The sequence below is a fragment of the Alternaria burnsii genome (assembly GCF_013036055.1).
Source record: "Alternaria burnsii strain CBS107.38 chromosome Unknown 705, whole genome shotgun sequence".
Taxonomy (NCBI): Eukaryota; Fungi; Ascomycota; class Dothideomycetes; order Pleosporales; family Pleosporaceae; genus Alternaria; species Alternaria burnsii.
The window spans coordinates 1,935,609-1,958,441 of NW_024066107.1; the positions used below are offsets into that span (position 1 = coordinate 1,935,609).

Sequence of the window (22,833 nt, forward strand, 5' to 3'; positions counted from 1 at the left end):
AAGTTACTTTCACAGAGCATCAGTGTGCTGTATGATGCCTACATTCTGAGAAAAAGGCTGTTTCTGAGCTCGAAGCTCTTCGTCAAAACGCCCTGGCAGGCGCGGGGACTGCTTATCCGAAGACCCTGGATCACACGCCCAAACCACGCAACAACTGTTTCGTTGCATCGTATCTCCAACCCCATCCTCTCGTCCCGAGTAACATTGTTCTCCCAGAAGGGCCAAAACAGTTACAAAGATTCTCCCAATTCATGGCTATCTATTTTGCCACATTCCTATATACACTTTTGGAGCTAATCAAGAGGTATACAACCCATTTCAATATCCTGCAACCAATGCATCTCGCCGGCTTTGAACACTATCGAAGAACAACTAAGCTGCAGTTGCCCGTCCTCCGCAACACCAAGGTCGTCATTGTTACACAGTAGGTACTTATATCAAGACGTCATCTTTTTTTTTCATTGAGTAAGTATGGTAGCAAACAATAATACTACGTGTACGCCTTATGTGCATGTCGTACAGCATGCGCTTCGCAACGAGAAGCCGCCTGTTGTGTATGATGAGACTACTCCTCGAACGCACGATCTTTCGATCAATTGTACGATACGTGCGCCTACCACGATTAACAGAACTCCAGACTTTAGATATAAAAAGGAAGCGAAGAGGCCGTATACCGCATTTCTAGGTCGCGATGGTAGATTGACAGAACTCGATAGATCGCAGAGTCAACACGGAGAATTAGCGGCACGAGGCTGACAATTGCGTGTATGTGCGCAAAGATGTTTATAAACTCATTCATATCAATTGTTCGCTCATCATTCGAGACACTTAATCTAGACGATACGAAGCTGTCGTTACAACCCCTCTTAGGGAACTACAGCCACGGTCTCGTTTTGCTTGCCTTCCACAATATCGCGCATGATGCGAGCCTTTTGTTGCTCTTCCGCCTCGCTGCTGACATCCTTGAACACCTGGTCCATTTCCTCAAGTGTTTTGCCAGAGGTCTCCGGCACAACGAAAAATGTGAAAACGAAGGCGAGCAGACAGAAGACGGCAAAAAAGGTGTAGGCTCCGAAGCCAGTGTTTTGAATGAGAGGCGGAGTTATAAGACCCTGGTACGTGTCAGTCGCGGCTTATATCAGTCATAGAGGAAGTGTGGACCTACGATGATAAAGTTGTTGAACCAGTTCGAACACGTTGAGAGTGCGACACCCTTCGCCCTCAATGAAGACGGAAAAATCTCTGAGGGCATAGCCCATGGGACTGGTCCCCAAGTAGCTCCAAAGCTGAACATGAAGAAGAATAGGAAGGCGACAGCAACCCAGCCTTCCACTGCGTAGTCCAGCCATCGGTCACCAAACTTGCCAACCAAGACGGCGATGATGAGATGGCAGATGAACATGAGAGCAGCGCCCACAAGGAGCAACGGTCGGCGTCCAAAGCGATCCATAGTCCACAGACTTGTTACAACACCAACGAGCTGCGTGCAGTTGATGATGCCAGAAAGCAGAAGCTGCATTTCGTAGTCCTGGCCTAGTGTTTCGAAGAGAGAGGGCGAGTAGTAGATGAGAGCGTTGATACCTAGTATTGTTAGTTGTTTCCTTGCTGGAGCTAATGTGGTACATACCAACAAATTGCTGAAAGAACATGATGCCCACTCCAACGACAGTGCGCTTCCAACACCCATGCCTGAAGCAGTCAAGCCAAGATTGCACTTCAAGCTTAAACTCATTCTTGCGGGTTTTGGCCTGCAGTTCGGGATGCCTCTGAACGCTGACTTCATGATTGAAAGTGACCTCAGCACGGATCTCACACCATTCTTGAAAGATACGCGGGTCATCAGTAGGGAGCTTACGAAGCTTGCCTAGTACGACTAGCGCTTCGTCGTCGCGTCCTTTGCTAGCGAGCCATCGTGGAGAGAACGGCAGGAAGACAATGCCAACACCCAGAACAAGGCCTGGAATCATCTGGATGAGAAACGGAAGACGCCATGACCACTCGCCGGCCATGAAGCGCGTACCATAGGTTGTCCAGAAAGCGATTACGATGCCGAGAACAATGCTGAACTCCTGCAAAACAAGGAGAGCACCGCGAATCTCGGGAGGTGCGATTTCGGAAATGTAGAGTGGAGCGATAGTTGCAAGACTACACGAAATTAGTATACATCTCTTATACAAGGATGGCTGAACTTACGCTCCGATTCCCCACCCACCGATCAAACGTCCAACTGTCTACAGAAAGTCAGTCTACGTCTCAAACCTAGTTCGTACAGTTACAACTTACCAACATCGCGTAGTCCATTGCTGCTGTCTGCAAAACACTTCCAATGGTAAATATGATGACTGCAACGACAATAGAGTACTTCCTGGATAGCTTGTCTGCGATCCAACCAGCAAAGAGAGCACCAATCAAGGCGCCCAGCTCGAGCATAGCAGTCATCAACCCCTTCCAGAAGCCGGCTCCTGATGCTTCACTCGAGACACGTGGAAATCGGCCAAGGAACTGATCCATGACAAGGGTCACCGAGATAACACCTTGATCGTATCCAAAGAGAAGACCGCCGATCGTAGCGAAAGCTGCACACATGGCCACGTATGGGTTGGAGAAGAGGCCACGGAAGCCTATTGTTGAGTTAGTTTCCATGTACGTTCCAGTTATGGATTAAACTCTGGTAGGCCACAATGCATACCTGCTGGTCCATAGGGCTCCCTGGTTACCATTCCTTGCTTGCTGGAGTAAGGAGGCATCGACTCGCGCTGCTCATAAGGCGCGCTTTTGATCGAATCTTGTTCACCCATGATGTCGTTCAGTGGTGTGGTTTGTGACGCGCTGAAGCCGCCTATTGTAGTGAATAGCTTTGCCTGGAGGATGCAGTGAATGAGGGGAGGCAATCGACAGCTTTATGCACTTTCGATATCTCGCTTGATGCCGCGTCAATTCTTGTCCGGTGGGCCCACACCATGTACAGTATCTGCCAACGCTAGTGCCAGGCGTATGACTGCCGTTAGGCGCACATCCGACTATTTCCTGGAGCAAATGCCAAGACAAACAGGTTGAATGCTAGGTATAGACAGCGGCCAGCGTTTCCTCAAGTGAATGTACATTAGCTGGGCTTGATAACTACCGCTCGGGAGCTTCTGTCCGTTGATTCTTGTGTGGCTTGGGATCTGGCCGCGTTGTGCGCGTGTGGGGGTCCTGCTGTTGAGGCAACGCCGCTTGGGTCAAAACGTTCGCTCGAAGTTTCTGTGGGACCCTTGCGTCCGAGACTGGCCGAGCGGCTCTGCTACAGATCGTGTGAATCGGTAGTGAAAGCTCGATGAATATCTGGATCTTAATCTTGCTCTCCTGAGGTCAGGTCGCGTGTCATTGACCTGCGGAATCTGTTTCTGAGAGGCTGAAATGACTCCGCAAGCATTCAGACCCCTGTCGCCGTCTTCATAAGTTCGTCTCCGCGTCTTCAAAGGCCGCGGTGACTGTATGGGGTGCTCAGAGACCCCAGAAAACGCGCATGGGCGTGTCAGTACTACCCCAGATTCCCCATAGTTAGGTTCGCGTCGTTCCGCGCGGTGCTGTCGTCCAGTTGGGTAAACGTCTTTTCAAAGCAGACCATATTGAGGGAAAAACTGCCGGGGAAAGTGGAGGTCGCGGCGGGAATTGCTGAAGAGGTCGAGACAGGCAAGCGCTAGCAGCCACACTAACCCAGATAAGCATCGGAAGGAAAGAGTCGCCGATAAAGCGGGTCGCACTACTGATCTGCAGTAATGTCCACCGCCGACTTGGTTTCCCTCCGATATTCTGCTATAACACCGAACAACGTCACTATCTCTTATGATCACTCATCAACCCAGTTTTGCTACAGCTGGAAAAGGTGGGGTCCCCACAAACCCCCTCCTTCATCGTCTGGGGAAACTACGGCGACGGTGACGGCGACAACGAGTTTAAAGTTTCGTTCGAGGCTGCCCAGCGGAAGCGGAGTGAGCCTTTTGACACCTGGCTTCTATAAACAAAGGTCCATTGCATGTCCCGCATACATGGGAGGTTCGACTCAGGCATGTCATGCGGTTTGTATATTCTGGTATTCTTTTCGCGGAATCGAGAACTTTTGACCAGAAGCAGTGCGAGTACACGGAAGTTCTTCCTGTTATACGCTTTATATGATCAAACTATCTTGACAAGGTCGCGCTAACCTACGAAAACGTATCCGCTGTATCCTTCTCGATACAAACCGACGTTCGATCTTGTCTTGTGATGCTATAGTATCGCCACCCCTATTACAAGATCATCGACATTGTGAAAGTCCATATCCCTACCGGCTCCCTAGTTCACCGTTCGTACATGATACACACTTGGATTTTCAAGACGTTCCAGCCAATTTCTACTTCTAGTCCCTCTCATCTCTCTCAATGCTCGGACAACATCCACTTCAAACTCGGCCGGTAGCTCCGCAGGACTGTCGTTCACGACGCGCAAACATTTCCGGCGATACACATACATATCTGCCAACAATCTACGCATAGGTGATGTGTGCTTCGTGAATTTGTACGTGTGGACAATCAAGCTCGTCTCGATGCGCCAAACACGACTGTGAGCACCAACGAAAGCATCCATGACGTCGTTCATCCAACGCTTGTCGTCAATATGCTCGCCAAAGACATAGGCGAAGACTAGGAATCGGAAGGCAATATTGACGTTGGGGTGAGTACCTCGGACAAGAGAATAGACGGTACGAATTATGCCGTCTTTGAGCCAATATGTGTACTCTTTGATGACCTCGAGGGAGAACTGTACGCCACTAAAATTGACGTACCATCCGAGATTGCGTCCAAGAGATGTGCTAGTATCTTCTTTCGCGTTCAAAGTAAAGTAAGCGGTGTTCGTCGCGAGAATGTGTTCGTGGTAAGATAAAAATGTTTGAGCGTTATTGTTGACAATTAATTTGAGATAACGACCAGCAGTGCTAGGTGATGTCAGTGCATGATTCCTGAGGACTGTAATAGGGAGCTTACGTTGGTAGTACCCGAGGCCGTAGTATATGCGAAGGCTGTATTGTAGTAGGAGGTACTGTACTCGGTTGAACTCGATTGGATACTATTTGTGGGTTTACAAAGTCAGTATACGTCTCAAGTGCAATCCATACAATGGCACTTACATGCAGGTATGTTAGTCCTTGGAGAATGGGTTACTTGTTCTGGAGCCTCCGCGGCAACCTGCCGAGCCAAACTGTGGATCTTTCGCTCGAATTCTGCCTCCTTTTGCTCCTGCGCTGGTTGCGCCATGTTCTTACTAGGATCCCTGTTTTCTGACTTGAGAGTATCATGGAACCGTGATTTTCTCGTGGCATCTGAACTCTTCTGCTCTTGGGTTCGCGGCTCGACTGAAGATGGTGTCGTATTGCTGGGCTTTTCCAGAATTCCGTGAAGCAGTAGTGATGGTCTGCCTTGTAGCTTCGGCTCTTGGGTTAGTGAGTCAGTCGATGTCGCTGTCTGAGTGCCTTGGTCGCGAGTGGTAGGCTTGAGTGTTTGAGGGAGAGCCTGGAGGCTCTCAAGACGTGTGATCTCCGCGTGAGTAGCCTCAAGGTTGTCGTTTAGGAACTCGCGCTCAGCAATAAGCTTTTGTTCCCGCTGCTTGAAGCGCTGTTTTTGATCTTCAATCTGTCTAACAAAACGCTTACGGAGCGCCTCTATCCCCTCTTCGAGCTTGGGGCTGAGCATCTGAGCCTTTTCGTCTCTGCTGATAACCTTGGGTTTACTGGGTAGGTGCGACTCAGTCGGAACTGCTTGTATAGTGGGCTGTTTCCGAATTTCTTGCTCAGATAATGCTGGTCGATCATCAAGTTTCGGTATCTGCGTCGGCAACTTGGCTGATGCTTGTGGTCTGCAGCTCTGCTCTCTGGAGGGAGTCTTGTGGTCATCAAGGAGCTGCTTAGCAGGTACCGATGGCGGCTGCAGGTGCGATTGAGGTTGAGACGATGACACGTTGCCGTCATCATCCTCGGATACTACTGTATCCTCGAGACCTGGATTTTGAGCGATGTTTTCAGTCGTCGGCACCACTTCGTCTTTCTTGAGGACCTCATTTGCCGTCATCTCCACACTTTCCTGGGATACCTGGACCTCAGGAGTTGGCTGGAACCCGTTGCTTAGCTCTTCTTGGGAAACTGTGACATCTTGAACCCCTTCTCTTCCAGAGGCCCATCCATTTTTGGAAACTCGCTCCTCAGCACGGGTATTACAAGAGACATTGCTGGAGTCCAGTCTGGATTGCGTGATCGTCGGTAGTCGCTCAGACTCATTGACAACACGCCCTAGTTGCGAAAGCTCGCCATGCAAGAAACCATCCTTGCCTTGCTCGGCTGCAACTACATCGTTCATTTGCTCTGTGGTTCGGCTAGATTCCGCGGGTTCTTCGGACGAGTCAACAACGACATCCGCTTCACAAGGCGCTTTGTCTCCGTTCTCCTTCCCACTCCATACTGGAGAAGAATCGAGTGGGTCGACGGTTCCATCCTTGTTGTCCTCTCGCTTTTCAATCATACTGCTTCGAGACATTTTCTCCCTGTTACCAGAGTTGATGTTCTCATTCGCATTCGCGTTAGCTTTATTTTTGTTCTTCTTCTTGTTTCCAGCCATGTTGAATGATTGCTATCGGTTTGTTTCTGGAGCAATTATCGTTCGCTGATGTTGGTTGAGACTCGTTTACTGTGAACGAAAGTGCAATGGTGAGGTTCGAGGAACTAGTCAGAGAAAAGAAGAGTTTATATAAACTAGGGGAACAACAAGAGAACGGCCAAGTTAGTCGGCGCAAGCGCATATATGTCCAGGTGGCAACCACTGGAGCCTCTAGCGCACTCCTAGTTGCGACTGTAATCGAAGTGAAGAGTGAATATGGGCAAGGATAGAGTGAGTCAGAGTGAATGACTTTCCTAATTGCTATGACGATTATAGAATATCCAGGCTGTGGCACGAAGTCATTCCCAAGTGAAGCAACAGCTGTTCATGCTTCAGCAGTAGCCATTTCGTGTATTAACCCCAAGGACGGTCCCCATATCTCGGTTTCATTCTCTACAACGCATTTGGTACGCCCATAATAATTTGCTAGGCAGACGATCGAAATCTGGCTTTCACACTTATCATAATTTGTAGTACAGGCACGAACATCCGCAATTAGTCTTCGGTATGAGACTGGGTGAAATGCAGAGCAACCCCGATGTTACATACCTGCCCAACCCAAGAGCATCGTTAGGTATCTATTCATTATTAACTCGGGATACCTAGGCACGAATGACGACTTGATATCTTGGTACGCATTGGAAGAGTTCTGAATGATCACTATGGCATCGACAGCATTCAACAAAACGATTGAATATGCTTATCATCAGGGGTTACGAACTTGACAACAAGCCACATGAACGATGTTATCACGGGGACGGAAAATTGTTTTTTGTGTTGATTGCTATTTGATATAAAAGTCGGCAAAGTCCGTATGATGCAAGCAACGAGCGGAAACTGTTCCAACCACTGCATAATCACATGCTTCAATGACAATTTCAACCTATTAAATCTGCAACGAAAGCCTCTACGACTGCCAGAAATCACCAGACAACCACCTGTTGAGCATCTCGAGCGAAGCCTCGGGCTGGTCGTAAGGGACCATGTGGCCACCAGCATGAAGCCTCATGAAGGTAAAGTTACCGCTGGACTTGACCTGACCAACAGTCTTGCCGTCACCGTCGATCTTGAAGTCCTCCATCTGAGCCTTCTTGTAATCCTTGGCACCAGGCCACTCAAGCGCCTCAGTCCAGGCCTTGTTGCCGAGCCAGTTGCAGATGTAGTCGGCATCACCAGCGTAGATCAGGACGGGGATCTTCTCAAGGATACCGGGAACGACGCGGTGGAAAGGCTTCATCCAGTCACCCTGGAGAAGGAAGTTACGGTTGATGTCGAAGTTGCAAGACTCGTAGTTGGAGACCTCGGCGCCGACGGCCTTCATGACCTCCTTCTTGTTAAGGTAGCCCTGTATCCAGTCAAGCTCATCGTAGCAGAGAGAGTTGCTGCCACAAGGCTTGCGAACATCGTAGACGTTCTGGCCGGTGCGTTGGTAAGGACCGATCATAGCGTTGTTGCAGTAGATGGACGCAGGCACGCAAGACCAGACAGACTCGGAGTTGTAGCAGTTCTCAATGAGGCTGGCGCAACGAGGGTAGGCGTTGTCCATAGACTGGCACTGAGACTCATCAAGAACGGCGGGCCAGCCACCCTCACCACAGGCCATAGGACGGTAATACTCGTACTGAGTAAGGCCATCGGTCAGACCGTTACCGATGAGGACGGACTGGAGGTTGATGTTGCGGTTATTGTGGGACAGAATCTCAGAGGCAAAGACGGGGATGTAGTGTCCGGCGTAGGACTCTCCGGAGATGTGGAAGCTCTGGTGAGAGTACTCGGGGAACTGCTTGAAGAAGAGGGTAAGCAGGGCGTAGATGTCCTTGCCGGCAGCGACAGTGTTGCTAACTGAGCCGCTCGAGTATGAGTATCCGACGTTGACGGGCTGGTCGAGGAAGATGACGGAAGCATTGGCGTTCCAAGAGTAGGGGTTGTGCTTGACCTTCTGGTCCTTTGTGATGGAAGCCGGGCCGAGTTCCATGAACAGGCCGGTCAGCGAAGAGCAACCGGGTCCGCCATTGAGCCAGAGCACAACGGGGTCGTTCTTGGGGTCGTTTCGCGACTCGAAGAACCCTGCGAAGTGTTAGATACAGGGGTGTGTATGATGGCCATGCGGGTACTCACAGTAGAAGAGGTGCTTGTCCTCGTCATCGTCGTCAAGGTAACCAGAGTACTGCTTGACCTTGTCGACGCCGAGCACGCTGGGGTCGACCTTCTTGGCCCTCAAGCTGTACTGCTCGAGCTGGCCGTCAATCTCGCGCTGCTTCTCGCCGTTCTCGTTCTCAACCCAGACGCTCTGGATGTCGGCACCCTTGATGATGTGGTCCCATTCGCTGTCGTGCTTGCGCGTGTGAGGCTTGGGCTGGGAGAAGAAAGCAGCCTTCTCGAAGCTCTCGGGGAACATCATGGCGACTTCGTCCCAGATGGCGCGAGCCTCGCCAGTGAGCGACTTGAGGCTCTCCTCGAGGTTTTGGAGCGGCTTGCTCCATGACGACGTCGACTCCTTGAGCTCGCTGAAGGAGTCAGGGAACTTGAGGATCTGCTGCTGCTGAGGCGCAACAGCGGCGGATGCGGCTCCAACGAGGAGCGCCGATGCGGCGACCTTCATGATGGCGGTGCTAAGCTTCCGGAGCTATAGCGGTAGATGAGTGAAGACAAGATGAGCACCTCTACAAGTGAATGAAGAAGCACACGGTGATGGATGGGCAAGAGGAGGGATGGATGGAGGAGGAGAGATGGGATGGGTCTAGTTAAGTCAAGCTATGGGTAGCTCTTGTGGAGGAGGCGCGGCTTGTCCAGGCAACGGAGCATGACGCATCCCAACAGCTTATCAGAGTGGCTGGCCCGCCCGAGCTCCAGCATCACATGGGCTTAGCGTTTCACGATAGCGGTGATCGGCGCGTGTGGCAGGACACGCGCCGGCCGTGGACCGCCATCATAGACATGATGACGCTTGCAGCTTCATTCCCGCCGTCTGGACATGGAAGCCGTGGCGAGTTCCTGCTGCCGAGCTGTCTGCGCACCTCGGGAAGCTAGAGCTGGACCTGCATGGTCCAAATCCGGCCTAGCGCCCTTTCACTCATAGTGACTGCACCTAGGCATGTCATCGCGCAGACCCCACCAAAATGTCGTGCAACTTTTATGACTTGGGCCCAACATCTACAGTTCAACCACGATTATACCCATACCAACACCCGTAATCACTCAAGATGCCTGTCGGAATCAACCAGCCGTCCAATCAGATCAAGCTCACCAATGTCTCGCTGGTGCGCATGAAGAAGGGTGCGCAAACCTCGCCAGAAGCTCGTGTCCTGCGCAAACTAACATCCCACAGGCAAGAAGCGCTTCGAAATCGCATGCTACAAGAACAAAGTCCTCGAGTGGCGCAACAAAATTGAGAAGGATCTGTCCAACGTGCTGCAAATCGAGAACGTCTTCCTCAACGTATCAAAGGGCCAAGTCGCACCAAAAGCCGATCTCGAAAAGGCCTTCCCCAAGAAATCACTCGAAGATATCATCACCGACATACTGGATCATGGCGAGCTGCAAGTAGGCGAGAAGGAGCGCAACGCTGAGTTGGAGAGAACCAAGAATGAGGTCATCGATATCGTGGCGGGGAAACTTGTGGATCCCAAAACAAAGCGTGTCTATACCACGGGCATGATCGAGAAGGCTCTGGACCAATTAAGCTCGGCAGCGGCGACGCAACAAGGGGACAAGAGTGAGAACAAGGAGGATGGTGAGGACAAGGGCAAAGCCAAAGAACTGCCCAAGTGGTCCGGCATCGTCACAAACAAATCGGCCAAGTCGCAGGCACTGTTTGCTATGAAGGCCCTTATAGCCCACCAGCCGATACCCGTCGCCCGTATGCAGATGAAGTTGCGCGTTACCTGTCCGACATCCGTTCTGAAGCAAGCCATAAAGACCGCTCCCAAGGCGCAAGCAGGCACTGAGGACAAAGGAACTACCGGCACTGTTAAGGATGCGATACTGGGATTCATGGAGAACATTGAGAGCCAAGAGACAATAGGCGCTGAATGGGAGGCAGTCGGTCTCGTCGAGCCTGGGGCCTTCAAGGGATTGAACGAGCTCATCGAGGGCCAGACAAAGGGAAGAGGCAATGTTGAAGTTCTCGAGATGGCTGTCGGTGCCGACGACTGAGTGGTGACACGTCTTACAAGCACGCATCGCGCAGGACACTCGCCCTCGCGTGCGGCAGCATTAGGACGGAAGCTACCTCTCGCAGGACAAGTCCCTATGTCTCTTGAGGATGAAGCACTTGCATTCATGAACGGCAAGCAACAAGACGAGCATAGTCTTTGCGAACATGTCCTCCGCCCCACAAAAGGCCGCTTCTGGGCCAGTTCCACCATGCTTGCCCTGGCGGAGCTTTACACTGCCCCCTGCCATAGCGTCGGTGCCCTGGAGAAATGCGGATTCATAGCTAGACGTTACTCTAGAACGTATTCTGCTAGACGTATACAGTGAACCGAGCGCATAATCAGCTGCCTATATGTCCATGCACAGCAATCCGGCCCTGTTCACAACTCTATGCATGGCCATCGGCCTCACATGAAGCACCACGACTTCTCCTTTTATTCGTTTTGGTGTATTACCACTTTAAATCCTCCACCAATGCAGTGCTACCTGTAACGGTTCCGATGCATCAGCACAGAGCCACTCGTTGCGGGACAGCTGTTTCCGACCTGCATAGCCTCGCATATTCGTGCATGTAAGTAACGTGGGGTAGTCAAAATTGAGATTTGGGGCAACAAAGCTTCAGGGCTGAGGTTTGGGAGATTCCGTGTAGCAGTGGGGAGCGATGATAGTCACGGATCGATATTTGTAATGAAAAGACAGGATGGCTGCGTGAACGCGCGAAAGAATTTCATTTCATGGCAGTAGTATACACATGTATGCTGATCGAAAGTCGTGAAAAGGGTCGTTGAGTCGTGTTTTCTCGTTGCTTGCGTCTGTTTTCGTCGTATGCTTCGTGATCATGAGTCCTGAGTCATTATCGTTACCGTGTGAATGCCGTACCTAACCCATGCTGTGAAACAAGAAAGTCGTCAAAAAAGGAATGTCCACAGAACAAACATCCAAAAGACAGAGAGCAAAAAGAAAAGCTTGTAACACCAGGTTGTCGTCGAAGCCGTGCCGGTCCGTCTCAGACACACATTCAGCTCGCCGGACGCATCCTTATAGCGACATTCTCAGTCACTACTTCAATCCCACCACCGACGATTAGGCACACGCCCATTGTCGCTCAATATCCCAAGCACATCAGCACTACTCGTCTGCACTCCCCACACCCGCTCGATCGGATCCGCAATCGCCATCCAATCTAGACCTCTGACATCGTACATATCCAGTACTACGCGAACTAGCCACGGCGAGTACATCGGACAACTGGTGTCTTGGTAGAGAAACGGGGAAGTTGGTTCAGCCACAACATCATTGTCATGACTAGTCTGCTGTGCGAACGATAAGGGGTGAGGACGTGGACGACGACGTCGCGACGAGTGCGATGGTGGTGGTGGAGGTGGGTTTGAGAACAATTCCGTCTCGCTTCCAGTCGAGCTTGGAGAACTTGTCGCTGAAGACGCGGCACTAGATGCATCGGAGAGAATGGAATCATCGCTCATCTTGGTGTTCAGGGGGAGTAGCATTTGAATGGACCGCATTGCTCCCTGTGCCGCAGCTTTAATGGCATCATAGCTTGAAAGTGTGATGAGCGAGCCAGTGGACTTTGACAGCGGCGATTCCTCCGTAGGAGAACTACTGATACGCAATGATGGTGAGTCGAATGATTGTGATCGTATACGCACCCTTGGCGAAGGAGTACGTGGTAGTGCCATGACGGGGCAGTGACTGCGGCCGGACGAAAAAAAACCAGACGAAAGGAGAAAACGCAACGAAGAGGCCTTCCACCGGCCTAACGAGTGTCGGTACCATCAGTAAGGGTTATATCCACAGTAGTCACCTCAGACATGCGGCCGTTCCGCTAGCCCTGCATATCGAATATGCAACCATGCCACGAATTCGGCACCATACGAGGAAGTCACATGTCTTCCGAGTTCCCTCCTTTGAGAAAGGCGTAAATTGCGGGGAATACGGGAGCACAGACGAACAGGAGACAATGATACTGCAGATGCCGATGATCGGGAGAGGTCGATTTGTTGCAGGATGCGTGGGACAGCGCACTCCACACTTGGCGCTTGATCTATCAACCAGATAGGTCACAAAGGACCGACATAATTAGTTAAATATGTGTGAACCTCAGGAGAATATTTTGCGCGCGACAACCGCCACCGATCGCAGCTTCGATCCACGTTGGTTGTTGTTGTGCATGCTTGTGGAATCAAACTGAACCAACCTGGACACCTTTAGCGGTCCGAGCCGATAGCTCTGCTTACAAAAATCAAAGGCGGTAGTCAGGAAACATAGTGCGCACCGAGGTACTAACAAGCGTGGTGGTGGTGTGACGTGGTGGGCGAAGTATGGCCGCATATGCGATGTTAGTCCTTCATCACCAATTACTAGGCCTATCTAGGCACCATACAGCCATTCCCCCGAGATGGCCAACACGGCCCATCGACTGTCGAAAGCGAGCACACGTCATGTTGGAACAAGTCGAAATTTGAATGTGTGATTTTGGTACAGGCTGTATTCGGCCAACCCTAACCGTGCCGCACCACCTCACTCCATATCGTGCATTGCCGCATGAAGTGTAAGCGTGAAAGCCAATGAAAGCCGTTTGATAAACACCGTAAGTGCACCACCCATTTCGTAAAGGCATGTTCCAGCCCCAGCTGCCCAGCGCAAGCGAAAACCTTTAACCCTTCTTCTTGGAGACACCGACGGTTCGGCCGCGGCGACCGGTGGTCTTTGAGTGCTGACCGCGGACACGGAGGCCCCAGTAGTGACGGAGACCACGGTGAGCGCGGATCTTCTTCAAGCGCTCGAGATCGTCACGGAGCTTGGAGGCGACACCGTTGGCGAGGACCTGGCTGTTCTTGCCATCGACGATATCACGCTGCCTGTTGAGGAACCAGGAAGGAATCTTGTCTGTGGGGTGTCAGTGTGGGGCCTTTGCTACGGAAACTGCCATTGCGTACACTGGAGAGGGTTCTGGATGATGGTAACGATACGCTCAAGCTCTTCGGAGGTGAGGTCACCAGCGCGCTTGGTCAGATCGACATCGGCCTTCTTGCAGACCAAGTTGGAGTATCGGCGACCGACACCAGTGATCTTGGTCAGGGCGTACATGACCTTCTGCTTTCCATCGACGTTTGTGTTCAACAAACGGATGATGTATTGGAAGCTGGTAAAGTCAGCACTGCTCTGGTCATACAATTGTGCCTCCGATTCTGTATCGCCCCTGTGCGTAGATCTCCGCAGTCGAAAGCCATCCGCTACCTCGATTGGCCACTTCAGTCCGAACAGCATGTCGAAATCCTCTCTTCGTGTTTGATTCCCATAATCTTCTTACAACACTTGTTGCATCCATTCATCACTCTATCCTCTCTATCCTCGGATTGCTGCTGGACTGGAAGGGCGAATCGCGATGTTGTGCGGCTAGAATCGGACCAAGGGTATCGAAGCCAAGGCAGTAGACCGGACAGAAATCTTCAGGCTGTAGTCTGTACGTACTTGGACTTCTCTCCGGAGACGAGCGCTGTAACGTTGTCAGCATGTCTCTACTTGGAGTGTCTCGACATCGATCATTGCGACCCCACTCCGCGCGCTGGGGGAGGCGCACTCGGCGCGAATAATGCCAGGGTCGCAACAAATGATGCAAGTCGACAGTATCCGGGTATACTCACACATGATGGCGGCTTGTCGTACGTCGTCGATGTGGTGTTGTCGATGCTCTGGAAGTCAAAACGGCGGGATCTGAAATGCTGAAATTCGCTTAAGCAAGTGGTGGGAACGGCACTAGTGCTGACGCTAACCATATCCGTCGCTCCACCCGCCGCAACTACCCTCTTTGTATTCACCCAGTCTCTGCGACTCTGCGCAATCGTTTGGACTCGCAGTTAAACTGCTTGCACATGACGTCCTGCTTCATCGCTCTTGTCGCCATACCTCTGCAGACAAGGGTGCTGTGGCTATGGGCCTGTGGCTGTGCACTAGTATCACGGGGTGTCTAGCGATACATCTCTTCACCCGCTCGACCCCAAGTTGTTGCCTGTAATTCAACCGGTACGTCATTTGTTCTTTCACAGTTCATTTCATGCAGTCCTTGTTATCACGATGCCATGACCCCAGCCACATCTCTGTCAGCCTCCACAGGTTCGTGAGGGCGCGAGACTTCTCTAGGACAGCTGCGCCACAATTTTGGCCTCAACAGTTCTCCTCACATCCAAGTCATTTGCTAGAATATATGATGCCTAAAATCAGGCGCAAACTATCAGTCGGTGTAGCTGCCTTATATCCACATATAGGCCTGGTTGCTAAAGGTTCTTATCACCCGTGGACAGAACGAGTACTTGATAGCGCCGCCACAACCTATTCCTGCCAATCACTCTTCCTCCACACAGCCTGAGGACATCCCCGTCCCTAAAAGAATCTTTCCGTCTGCCGTTTGTCTACTCTTTTCTCTGACCGGATCATCTCATGCATCAAGCGAAGCATTGTCTGGACCAATACAGTCGCAGAACTCGATTCTTTGCTTAGCAACGGCCGACAACCAGGAAACGTTCGTTAGAGATGGACTCTCAGGCTCCCTCAGTCACCCCCGGTGGATCTCCCAGCAGCCTTGGATTTACAGCGGCTCCCCTTCACACGGACGAGCTCGCCAGACATGACACTGCATCGTCTACCGGAAGTGCAAATCGATTGTCTGAAGGCTATTGGGCACTGAACCTCAGCGGCAATTGTTCGAGCTGTCACCACCACCACAATTCTGTGCAGGTGCGTGTTCGTGTATCAGGCGACTCTACTGAGGTCGGCGACGTCCGCTGCGATAAGTGTAAGAAGTTGTGGCTAGCCTTCGGGAAAGGCAATAGCAGGCGATTATCTCTTCTTTCTACAAAGAGCTTAGATCGGGAGTTGCTCGAAGCTGAGACCGAATTCCACAGCACCCTAGTCAATATCATCAAAGCCACCAACCCTATTGCCGCATTACATCCCACTCTTACGGCCATCCCAGAAGTCGCATCAGTCAGTCCATCACGGGAGACATCCGTGCGCTCGACTGCCCGTAGTCATATCCAACGGCACTCAGCAGCCGTAGGCAGCGAATCCAAGCCAGACTCTTCTGGATTCAGTGGTGCGGTCCGAGCACAAAGCCTCAGCCAGAAGTACACGAACATTGGCAAACTTGTGGTATCCAAGGGCCGGAAGAGCTTTCTTCGTCTCAAAATGAAGGTTGCAGCAAATTTCCGCACGTCAAAAGTCAGTACCGACGAGCCATTGTTCCCAAGCGAGAATCATCCCACTCGAGACGACCATAGCCAGGTTCAGGCGCCTGCCATAGCACTTTCGCCAGCTCCGGCAGATCTAACGGACGCTCACTCAGATCATGATGCCGAATTCAGCGAAGGTTACCCCGATGTCTGCACTTCGTCAACTACCGCTGCGGGTGCGCTAGCTGCGCTCAAAGCGGTCGACCGCCAGGCCATCCAGGCTCTACCTCCATGCGAGCGCTTCGATTGGGGCCGCAGGCAATTGACAGAATTTAAAGCTCGATATACTGGATCTACCACCTTGGCCAGCCTTCCTGTGATGAGTGATGTCGGAACTCAAGCTGACGCTTCTGAGGACTTGCTACTGCTCCGACCACTTGTTAGACGTCACTCTGCCTTGGCCTATGTTGGAAACATCTTCGGAACTAATGAATACTGGGATACCTTTCGGGGAAGTACCCACACTCTAGATAGTCGGCCATTCAGCATGAGCGAAACGAATCTTTCGGACGCTGATACCGCTGTTGAACGAATGACCATGGCTCCTACGCCACATCAACTGTTCATCGAGAGCTTGCAAAGAGATCGTCGTGGCTCAGGATCTCCTCGTCCTCTCTCGATGCATAGTATCATGAACGACTGGCAGCAAACACGTCGAAACCGAGGGGAGGCTCGCTTGTCCATTGACTCGGCTGCAACTGGAAATGCTGTTAGAAACATTACTACCACACGAAGGCGTGCAAGTAATCGTCTCTCCCGCAGTTCGATGAACAGAACATCCTCGGTCTACGGTACCGAACCACAAACTCCGCGCGCTCAATTCCACTGAACAAAGAGATTGGGTATACAGAGGTACCTGGACGTGTAGACCCGCCTTCTATTCCATCACTGATGTCTGAAGTCGATGTGAGTCCATAGGATTGAGTTCTCAGTGTGATCAGGGATTCCTACGGTGTTACGGGGCTGGATGGACTCCAAGCATCTGTTTCGTGGTGTTGCTTCCCAAGTCGGATTCATTTTCGTATACGACATCATTCGTCCTGTTCCAACGCGTTCTCTTCGGCAGTTGCGTCGCTACATCACAAGTTTCCGAGTTTTCGCTTTCTAGTGTCACGAGTCGGATGGGCTAGAACGCAATCTTTCAATTACGAACATAGTTCGCTATGTGTTCGTTGGCTCAGAGTTCCCTCAAGTACAATCGGATCTTAGCGTTCTAGACACTTGTAAATGAAGCGTCTTTCTTTTTAGAAAACATTTTCTTCTACATCCTGTCTGCTGTCACAATACCTCAACGCCATTGGTCTAATCAACGTGCTGGTACCAAAACGCGGGTATGACGCAGTTGACTAACGCTGTATTATGTCGTGGTGACAGTATGCCCCCTAAAAGCCTGTGTTCACTGTGTACAGCGTAATTAACACCATCGCTTCGATACCTCTACGCAAACTCTCAAAAAAGCCTAAACCATTCATCATTGCTTCCTACCAATCGTCAATCATATCATTAAACTCTTCACTCTCCACATCCATGACTTTCCTGGCAGCCTCACTTCCACTAACAGGTAGCATCTCCAGTCCACCATCTTCGTCATCTGTCTTCTTGAACTCTTTTGGCACCTCTTCAGGGTCAAGAAGACCGACCTGGAACAGCACAGAAGCTTGGTCCCAGTACACCCTCTCGGACCATATCTTGCCCGCTCTGAAGCCTACAATGCTCACCACCACTATCTCAACTTTCTGGTTTGTGGGCGCAACGCCAGGAAGAATCCATGGCATCTGGCAGGTATGCTTGAATTGTATGTAGAGTTCGTCCACGATTTGGTCGACGCCCACTGTGCGCGAGATGAGCCGCATGTGCATCGATGGTGGAGAGATTTTGAGGAAGTAGTCACGGTAAAAGCGCTTCAAGTCCGGAAGTCCGCTTCCACCAGTCATGGTTGGTGTGAAGTTTATGTAAGGCGTAGGCTTCTTAGTGTAGGTTTCTAGGAGTTTATCGACGGATTTGCCACGGTACTTTTCTGCTTGGTGTCAACTCTCATACGAATGAAGGCAAGGGGTGAATATACACACGTTCTTCGTTCTCCTCCAGTACCCGCTCCAAATCCACTTCGGCACTGAAACCCCGACGAACTGTACTCAAACTTCTACTCCAGGCGAGCGCATCAGCGACGGCATCGTACTCATCCAGATCATGCTCTGCAAACCCTGCATCCACACCTTCGTACGTAAAGCAAGGATACAAGATTTTGTCCTGTAAGCCTCCTGCGCCTATGCCAGGTGTAACACGCTTTTGCACTGTTTTCCGCTTGCCCTGTATACCCAGGACTTCTGGGCGACGCGTAACGCCTACGGTATTATCGTTGCCGGATGTTCCCTCAGCAAGATGCACGAGCACACGAAAAGAGGATGTAAAGCGATGTCGCGTATCGGGGATGGATGTTGGGTAGTAAGCGATTAGGGAGCAGAGTTTCGAGGTGGCAGTTTTAGGTTCCGAGAAAACGTCTAGACATACGGCTGCAGCGTCACCGAAGGCTGAACAGATACAGTCAGTACGTGTTTCGGCCGCCGGTGGTTAGGCGCATGACATGCGCCAGGCTGTGAGGGGCTTGTATACCTACGATGGCGTACCGTTCCCCAATGCCCATCTTGTCGCCTAGTTTATGAAGCGTCTGCACATATTGCTTCCCGCCTTTTCCGAAGGGTATGTATTCCACAATGAAGCCTTCGTCGCGCCATGCCTTCATCGTCTCCATGTCGAACTCGGTGTCTTCGGCGGTGATGTACAGCACAGGCGTGCTACTCCTAAACGACAGCCAGCCATTGCGGTCGGCAAGAAACTGTTGCGCCATCTCGTGGTTCGGAGTCGTGGTCGCAATGGTATGCGCGCTCACGCGATGGCTGTGGTAGCTCCACTATTGACAAGCGTAGCTATCCCGGTTTCGTGTTGGATCCGTCCGATGATGGATGAGATGTTATCGACGGCGTTTCGCGATGCACAATGTCAGGTCAGGTCCTCGCAGACGGCCAATTGCAAAATGATCGTGCATGTAGCGGTGCATTGTCGGTGTGCGCTCACATGAGTATTGTTGAAAGCTGGTTATTTGAGTGGCTCCCAGTGGAGTCGTGCCGGCGTCCTCCACACCGTGCATGACGTAGGGCCTGTAAGCCTCTCAGCTAAACCGAAAGAGGCGTTGCCGTCTGCGTCGCACCTGATCTCGTTCATTGTCCTGGAAAGTTGGCATAGATGAACACTGCAGATGGTCACGAGATTTTTGCATTTTATCAACATACCCTCGACAACCCATTGGCTGTACACAATGTGAATCGCAGTTGTGGCAGGCTGCAGCAGCTCCCGAGTCAATCACATCGCCCTGGTGCCTGATTCGTAACTAGGATGGACGACAGTCAACAGATACCATCACGCCCTCCAGTTTCTTCTTCTCTCACTTTGTCTTTTATCATTATTATATGTTGTGCTACAAGATGAAGCGTACAGCGAGGTCAGACCCAAATCGCTCCGACCTCACAGCAGCGAAACGACCGCGCACGTATGATTACATCCCGCTTGATATACGACATCTTACTAAAACTTTGTAGTGTGCCAAATCCAGCTACAGACCGTAGGTTCTGGGGCCTGAGCTGCGAGGATAGCGCTCGGGTCGTTGATCTCTACGACAAAGGGAGGCTGCTCATAGCGGACTACAACAAAGCTCAACAAGAAGTCGAGGCTAGGCGGAATCTGCTCGAGGAATCTGCGAGAGGACCTGATGAATGGGACTTTATGTCTCGCTGGGACTTCGATTTTGAATACGAGTTCGATGATACTGTAGACGAAGAGGAACAGCTCAGACATGCTAAACTCAAATATATTATGGACAAAGATACCGAGCTCTGTAATCTCGCAAGAGACCTAGAAGCCGCCAGCTATTCGGTTGATCGTATCGCTACGGCTTGCGCCGATCTGCAGCTATGTTCATCGTTTACAGCAATCATTCTCGCCAAGCTTCCTCGCGAGCTTCGAGACCATGTCTACGATTATCTCTGGGCAGGAGAGCACGTCGAGAGGATGGATAAGGCTATCTCGTTTGTTCCTCGGCACTATTTCTCAGATGAAGCTGGCATCAACGCACCAGAGCTGCCTGTGCCGCGTTTCGCGAACGTCACCTTCGTTGGTCCAGAATTCGCATCTGAAGCTGCGACTCGGTACTTCAGAGTCTTGTCAAGTGCGGAACTTGACTACCGTTACGTACGTGCCCATCTTGAACGCAACCGCTTTGATTCCATGCCATTCGCGGTCAAGAACGAAATTCGGCGCCTTGTGATGACGATTGATGAGAGCGCTGGGACTATCTACCCAGGTACAAGGATAGCTCGTGAAGCTCTCAATGACAGCATGAACAGCCTGCTCATGTTCAAAGATTACCAAAACATCAGCATCGAAATTTATCTGGAAGCGAACATGCAATGGAGCCTCGCCTTCTACCAGGCTCTCGAAGTCATCAAGCCAGTGTTCATGACACTTCGCGAAGCCAACATAGAGATCAAGGTTCTGGGTTACGACTTCTTCAGCACCACCGAAGACGATGATACTGACATCTTTTCCGAACAACTCAACCACTATCTCACAGCAGGTAAACCTGAAGAATGGCTCGACATGAAAGCCAGAGAAGTCAAAAGCATACCACGAGGACTGCTTCGGCAGCGGTGCAAACGAGTAAGAAGCTCAGAACTTGTATAGAGAGTGAACTAAGAATGTGTGTAGACACTGAGGATCATGCGAAAGAACCTTGAGTTCTACATCCGGGACAGTCGCAAGGCCACAGGGGCTGCTACAGCGAGCTTGTGATTATGTGGTAGTGGTACCGCACTGGCAGATAGAACCTCAGGGTAACGAACACTTATTTATTTCCTCAAATCGAAGATACTGGCATGCCCAGGGCAATTGTGGGATTATCATAGATCACCATAGCACTAGGGTAATACTATCTGAGCTGAAACTACAGCTTCGCTCTGGGCGCTTCACCGTCATGGTTCCATCCTGGCATATCCGCTAAATCCTTGGCACGCGCTGCCCTTCGTGACTTCAGCGCATCGCCAGTGCCTGGGCGCCATCTCCATGCATGTGCTAGGTCATCTGATAATGTTCCTTCTAGCAGCTCGACCACATGCTTACCAATGTTAGGTAGAAGCTTGAAGGTGTGACTACACATGGTATTAGAAACGTGTGGAAACGTCCAGTACAACAGAACCAAGACTTACCCACTGTCACCCGTGGCCAGAATAAAGTTCTTCCACTCGGGATGTTCACACATCAACAGTGCTGCATCTGCTGTATCGGTACACCAACACAGATGCCTGTTGAACAGTTCCTTCTCGGTAAATTTGGGCAGAAACGTTGCGATCGCCTTGCGGACACTGACCTCCGAGGCGTCCGGGTAGGTATCTGTAGGGTGTTTTGCGGCAGATCTAGGTACAGAAATAAGTTTTGGAGAAGATGCGCCAAAAGGTTGATGCTGCTTGAAGCGCGTAAAACCCGGAAACTCGTCACAGACTTTGATGACGCCGTGTTCATCGGGCTCGAAGAAGAAGCCCACGTCGCCATTGTAGACTACGGGGACGTTCTTGTATTCTGCGGCCTCGCTCGGGGACAGTTGAATGTGAGCGTATACCCAGGCCTTTACATGTTAGATGTGCGTGTTTAATGATTGAGTTGCAGCAATATACCTTCGACACACATTGGTCTTGAAGATCAACCAATGTAGGACTCCATGCACCAGCCGCCAAAACCACCTTGTCAGCATAGTATTTTGTTCCGTCGACCGTCTCAACGCCAACACAAACGCCCTCGGCAAGAAGAGGTTGTTTGAAAGAGCCTGCTCCGCCAAAGCCAAACTTGACGCCTTTGTCGCGCAGAAATCCACCGATAGCGTTGATGGCTTTTGCTGCTGCGAGCCATCCGCCGTCTTGGCTAAAGACGGCTTTCCATCCTTTGATCTGTTCGCGATCGAGAAGCGGCATCTTCTCCAGGATCTTATCCTCCGAGTCTAGCCATTCTGTAGTCGCCTCCAGACCAGCGTTCGCATCGAGCAGGGCTTGGTAAGCTTGTTTGAGATCCGCAAGTCCTTTCTCGCCATGCGCGCAGTCAAGCTATAATATCCGTTAGCCTTGAGTCTGCTCATACGTTTTTTACGTGTTGTCACTCACCCGCCCGGTCTTGTGAAAGTACTCTTTAAACAAATCGTCTTCTGTCCACATCTGCCTTGCCTCTAAGCTCAGCTGCAAATCCACCTTGTTCCGCAAGCGGATGCCCATGATCTTGTTCAAGTCATTGCCAGCTGATTGGGATGATGGGATCGGGTAAGTGTCCAGAACTGTGATATTCGATGGTGTGTATCCCGTGCGTACAAGATGGAGGGCTGTTGAAGACCCAATGGTACCGCCACCACCCACTACGATGACGGAAGTATTGGCCCTGGTAGGTGCCATGTTGGAGTAACAGTGTCTATCACGCTTGAGATTTCTCGCGTACTGGAGTGTCAAAGAGCGATGCCGGAAGTCGTTATCAGTACCGACCCACGATGTTATCCCGCCGGTTAAGTATCGATCAAGGCTGCACACGCCACCAGCGGAATGATACGATGGCGACCCATTTCGCACGCGCCAGATGCGAACTCAGGAAGTTTCGATTGAGTAATTGAGGCCTGCCGTCCCAAGTATCACCGGCCCTCCTCGCTTGGCGATCCCGACTATTACAGTGTCCAA

At 51.2% G+C, this 22,833-nt stretch overlaps 9 protein-coding genes across 9 annotated transcripts; 3 read left to right on the top strand and 6 right to left on the bottom strand.

Annotated features, from left to right (window-relative positions):
- Positions 1 to 866: 866 nt before the first annotated feature.
- On the bottom strand, positions 867 to 2,798 carry GT037_000683 (arabinose-proton symporter; the record flags this gene model as incomplete). Its single annotated transcript, XM_038925730.1, has 6 exons — positions 867 to 1,112; positions 1,166 to 1,581; positions 1,628 to 2,145; positions 2,194 to 2,231; positions 2,284 to 2,621; positions 2,690 to 2,798. The coding sequence occupies 6 exons, from the start codon at positions 2,796 to 2,798 to the stop codon at positions 867 to 869; spliced, it is 1,665 nt and encodes a 554-aa protein (XP_038791586.1).
- Positions 2,799 to 4,494: 1,696 nt separating this feature from the next.
- Positions 4,495 to 6,629, bottom strand: GT037_000684 (gtp binding protein; the record flags this gene model as incomplete). The annotated part of the gene is made up of 3 exons (XM_038925731.1): positions 4,495 to 4,957; positions 5,007 to 5,088; positions 5,150 to 6,629. Coding segments are annotated over 3 exons (2,025 nt in total), but the record flags the coding sequence as incomplete, so codon positions are not given.
- Positions 6,630 to 7,575: 946 nt separating this feature from the next.
- GT037_000685 (carboxypeptidase y-like protein a) lies at positions 7,576 to 9,270 on the bottom strand (the record flags this gene model as incomplete). Its single annotated transcript, XM_038925732.1, has 2 exons — positions 7,576 to 8,735; positions 8,787 to 9,270. 2 exons carry the CDS (start codon positions 9,268 to 9,270, stop codon positions 7,576 to 7,578), a joined length of 1,644 nt encoding a protein of 547 aa, XP_038791588.1.
- A 601-nt stretch (positions 9,271 to 9,871) lies between these two features.
- On the top strand, positions 9,872 to 10,823 carry GT037_000686 (shwachman-bodian-diamond syndrome; the record flags this gene model as incomplete). The annotated part of the gene is made up of 2 exons (XM_038925733.1): positions 9,872 to 9,944; positions 9,997 to 10,823. 2 exons carry the CDS (start codon positions 9,872 to 9,874, stop codon positions 10,821 to 10,823), a joined length of 900 nt encoding a protein of 299 aa, XP_038791589.1.
- A 1,064-nt stretch (positions 10,824 to 11,887) lies between these two features.
- Positions 11,888 to 14,492, bottom strand: GT037_000687 (40s ribosomal protein s18; the record flags this gene model as incomplete). The annotated part of the gene is made up of 5 exons (XM_038925734.1): positions 11,888 to 12,597; positions 13,563 to 13,730; positions 13,781 to 13,986; positions 14,316 to 14,340; positions 14,489 to 14,492. 5 exons carry the CDS (start codon positions 14,490 to 14,492, stop codon positions 11,888 to 11,890), a joined length of 1,113 nt encoding a protein of 370 aa, XP_038791590.1.
- Positions 14,493 to 15,374: 882 nt separating this feature from the next.
- On the top strand, positions 15,375 to 16,901 carry GT037_000688 (uncharacterized protein; the record flags this gene model as incomplete). The annotated part of the gene is made up of 1 exon (XM_038925735.1): positions 15,375 to 16,901. One exon carries the CDS (start codon positions 15,375 to 15,377, stop codon positions 16,899 to 16,901), a length of 1,527 nt encoding a protein of 508 aa, XP_038791591.1.
- Positions 16,902 to 17,553: 652 nt separating this feature from the next.
- GT037_000689 (dienelactone hydrolase) lies at positions 17,554 to 18,920 on the bottom strand (the record flags this gene model as incomplete). Its single annotated transcript, XM_038925736.1, has 3 exons — positions 17,554 to 18,089; positions 18,142 to 18,603; positions 18,686 to 18,920. The coding sequence occupies 3 exons, from the start codon at positions 18,918 to 18,920 to the stop codon at positions 17,554 to 17,556; spliced, it is 1,233 nt and encodes a 410-aa protein (XP_038791592.1).
- Positions 18,921 to 19,554: 634 nt separating this feature from the next.
- GT037_000690 (uncharacterized protein) lies at positions 19,555 to 20,917 on the top strand (the record flags this gene model as incomplete). Its single annotated transcript, XM_038925737.1, has 3 exons — positions 19,555 to 19,619; positions 19,669 to 20,785; positions 20,834 to 20,917. 3 exons carry the CDS (start codon positions 19,555 to 19,557, stop codon positions 20,915 to 20,917), a joined length of 1,266 nt encoding a protein of 421 aa, XP_038791593.1.
- Positions 20,918 to 21,068: 151 nt separating this feature from the next.
- GT037_000691 (fructosyl amino acid oxidase) lies at positions 21,069 to 22,557 on the bottom strand (the record flags this gene model as incomplete). Its single annotated transcript, XM_038925738.1, has 4 exons — positions 21,069 to 21,273; positions 21,331 to 21,746; positions 21,796 to 22,218; positions 22,276 to 22,557. 4 exons carry the CDS (start codon positions 22,555 to 22,557, stop codon positions 21,069 to 21,071), a joined length of 1,326 nt encoding a protein of 441 aa, XP_038791594.1.
- Positions 22,558 to 22,833: the final 276 nt, after the last annotated feature.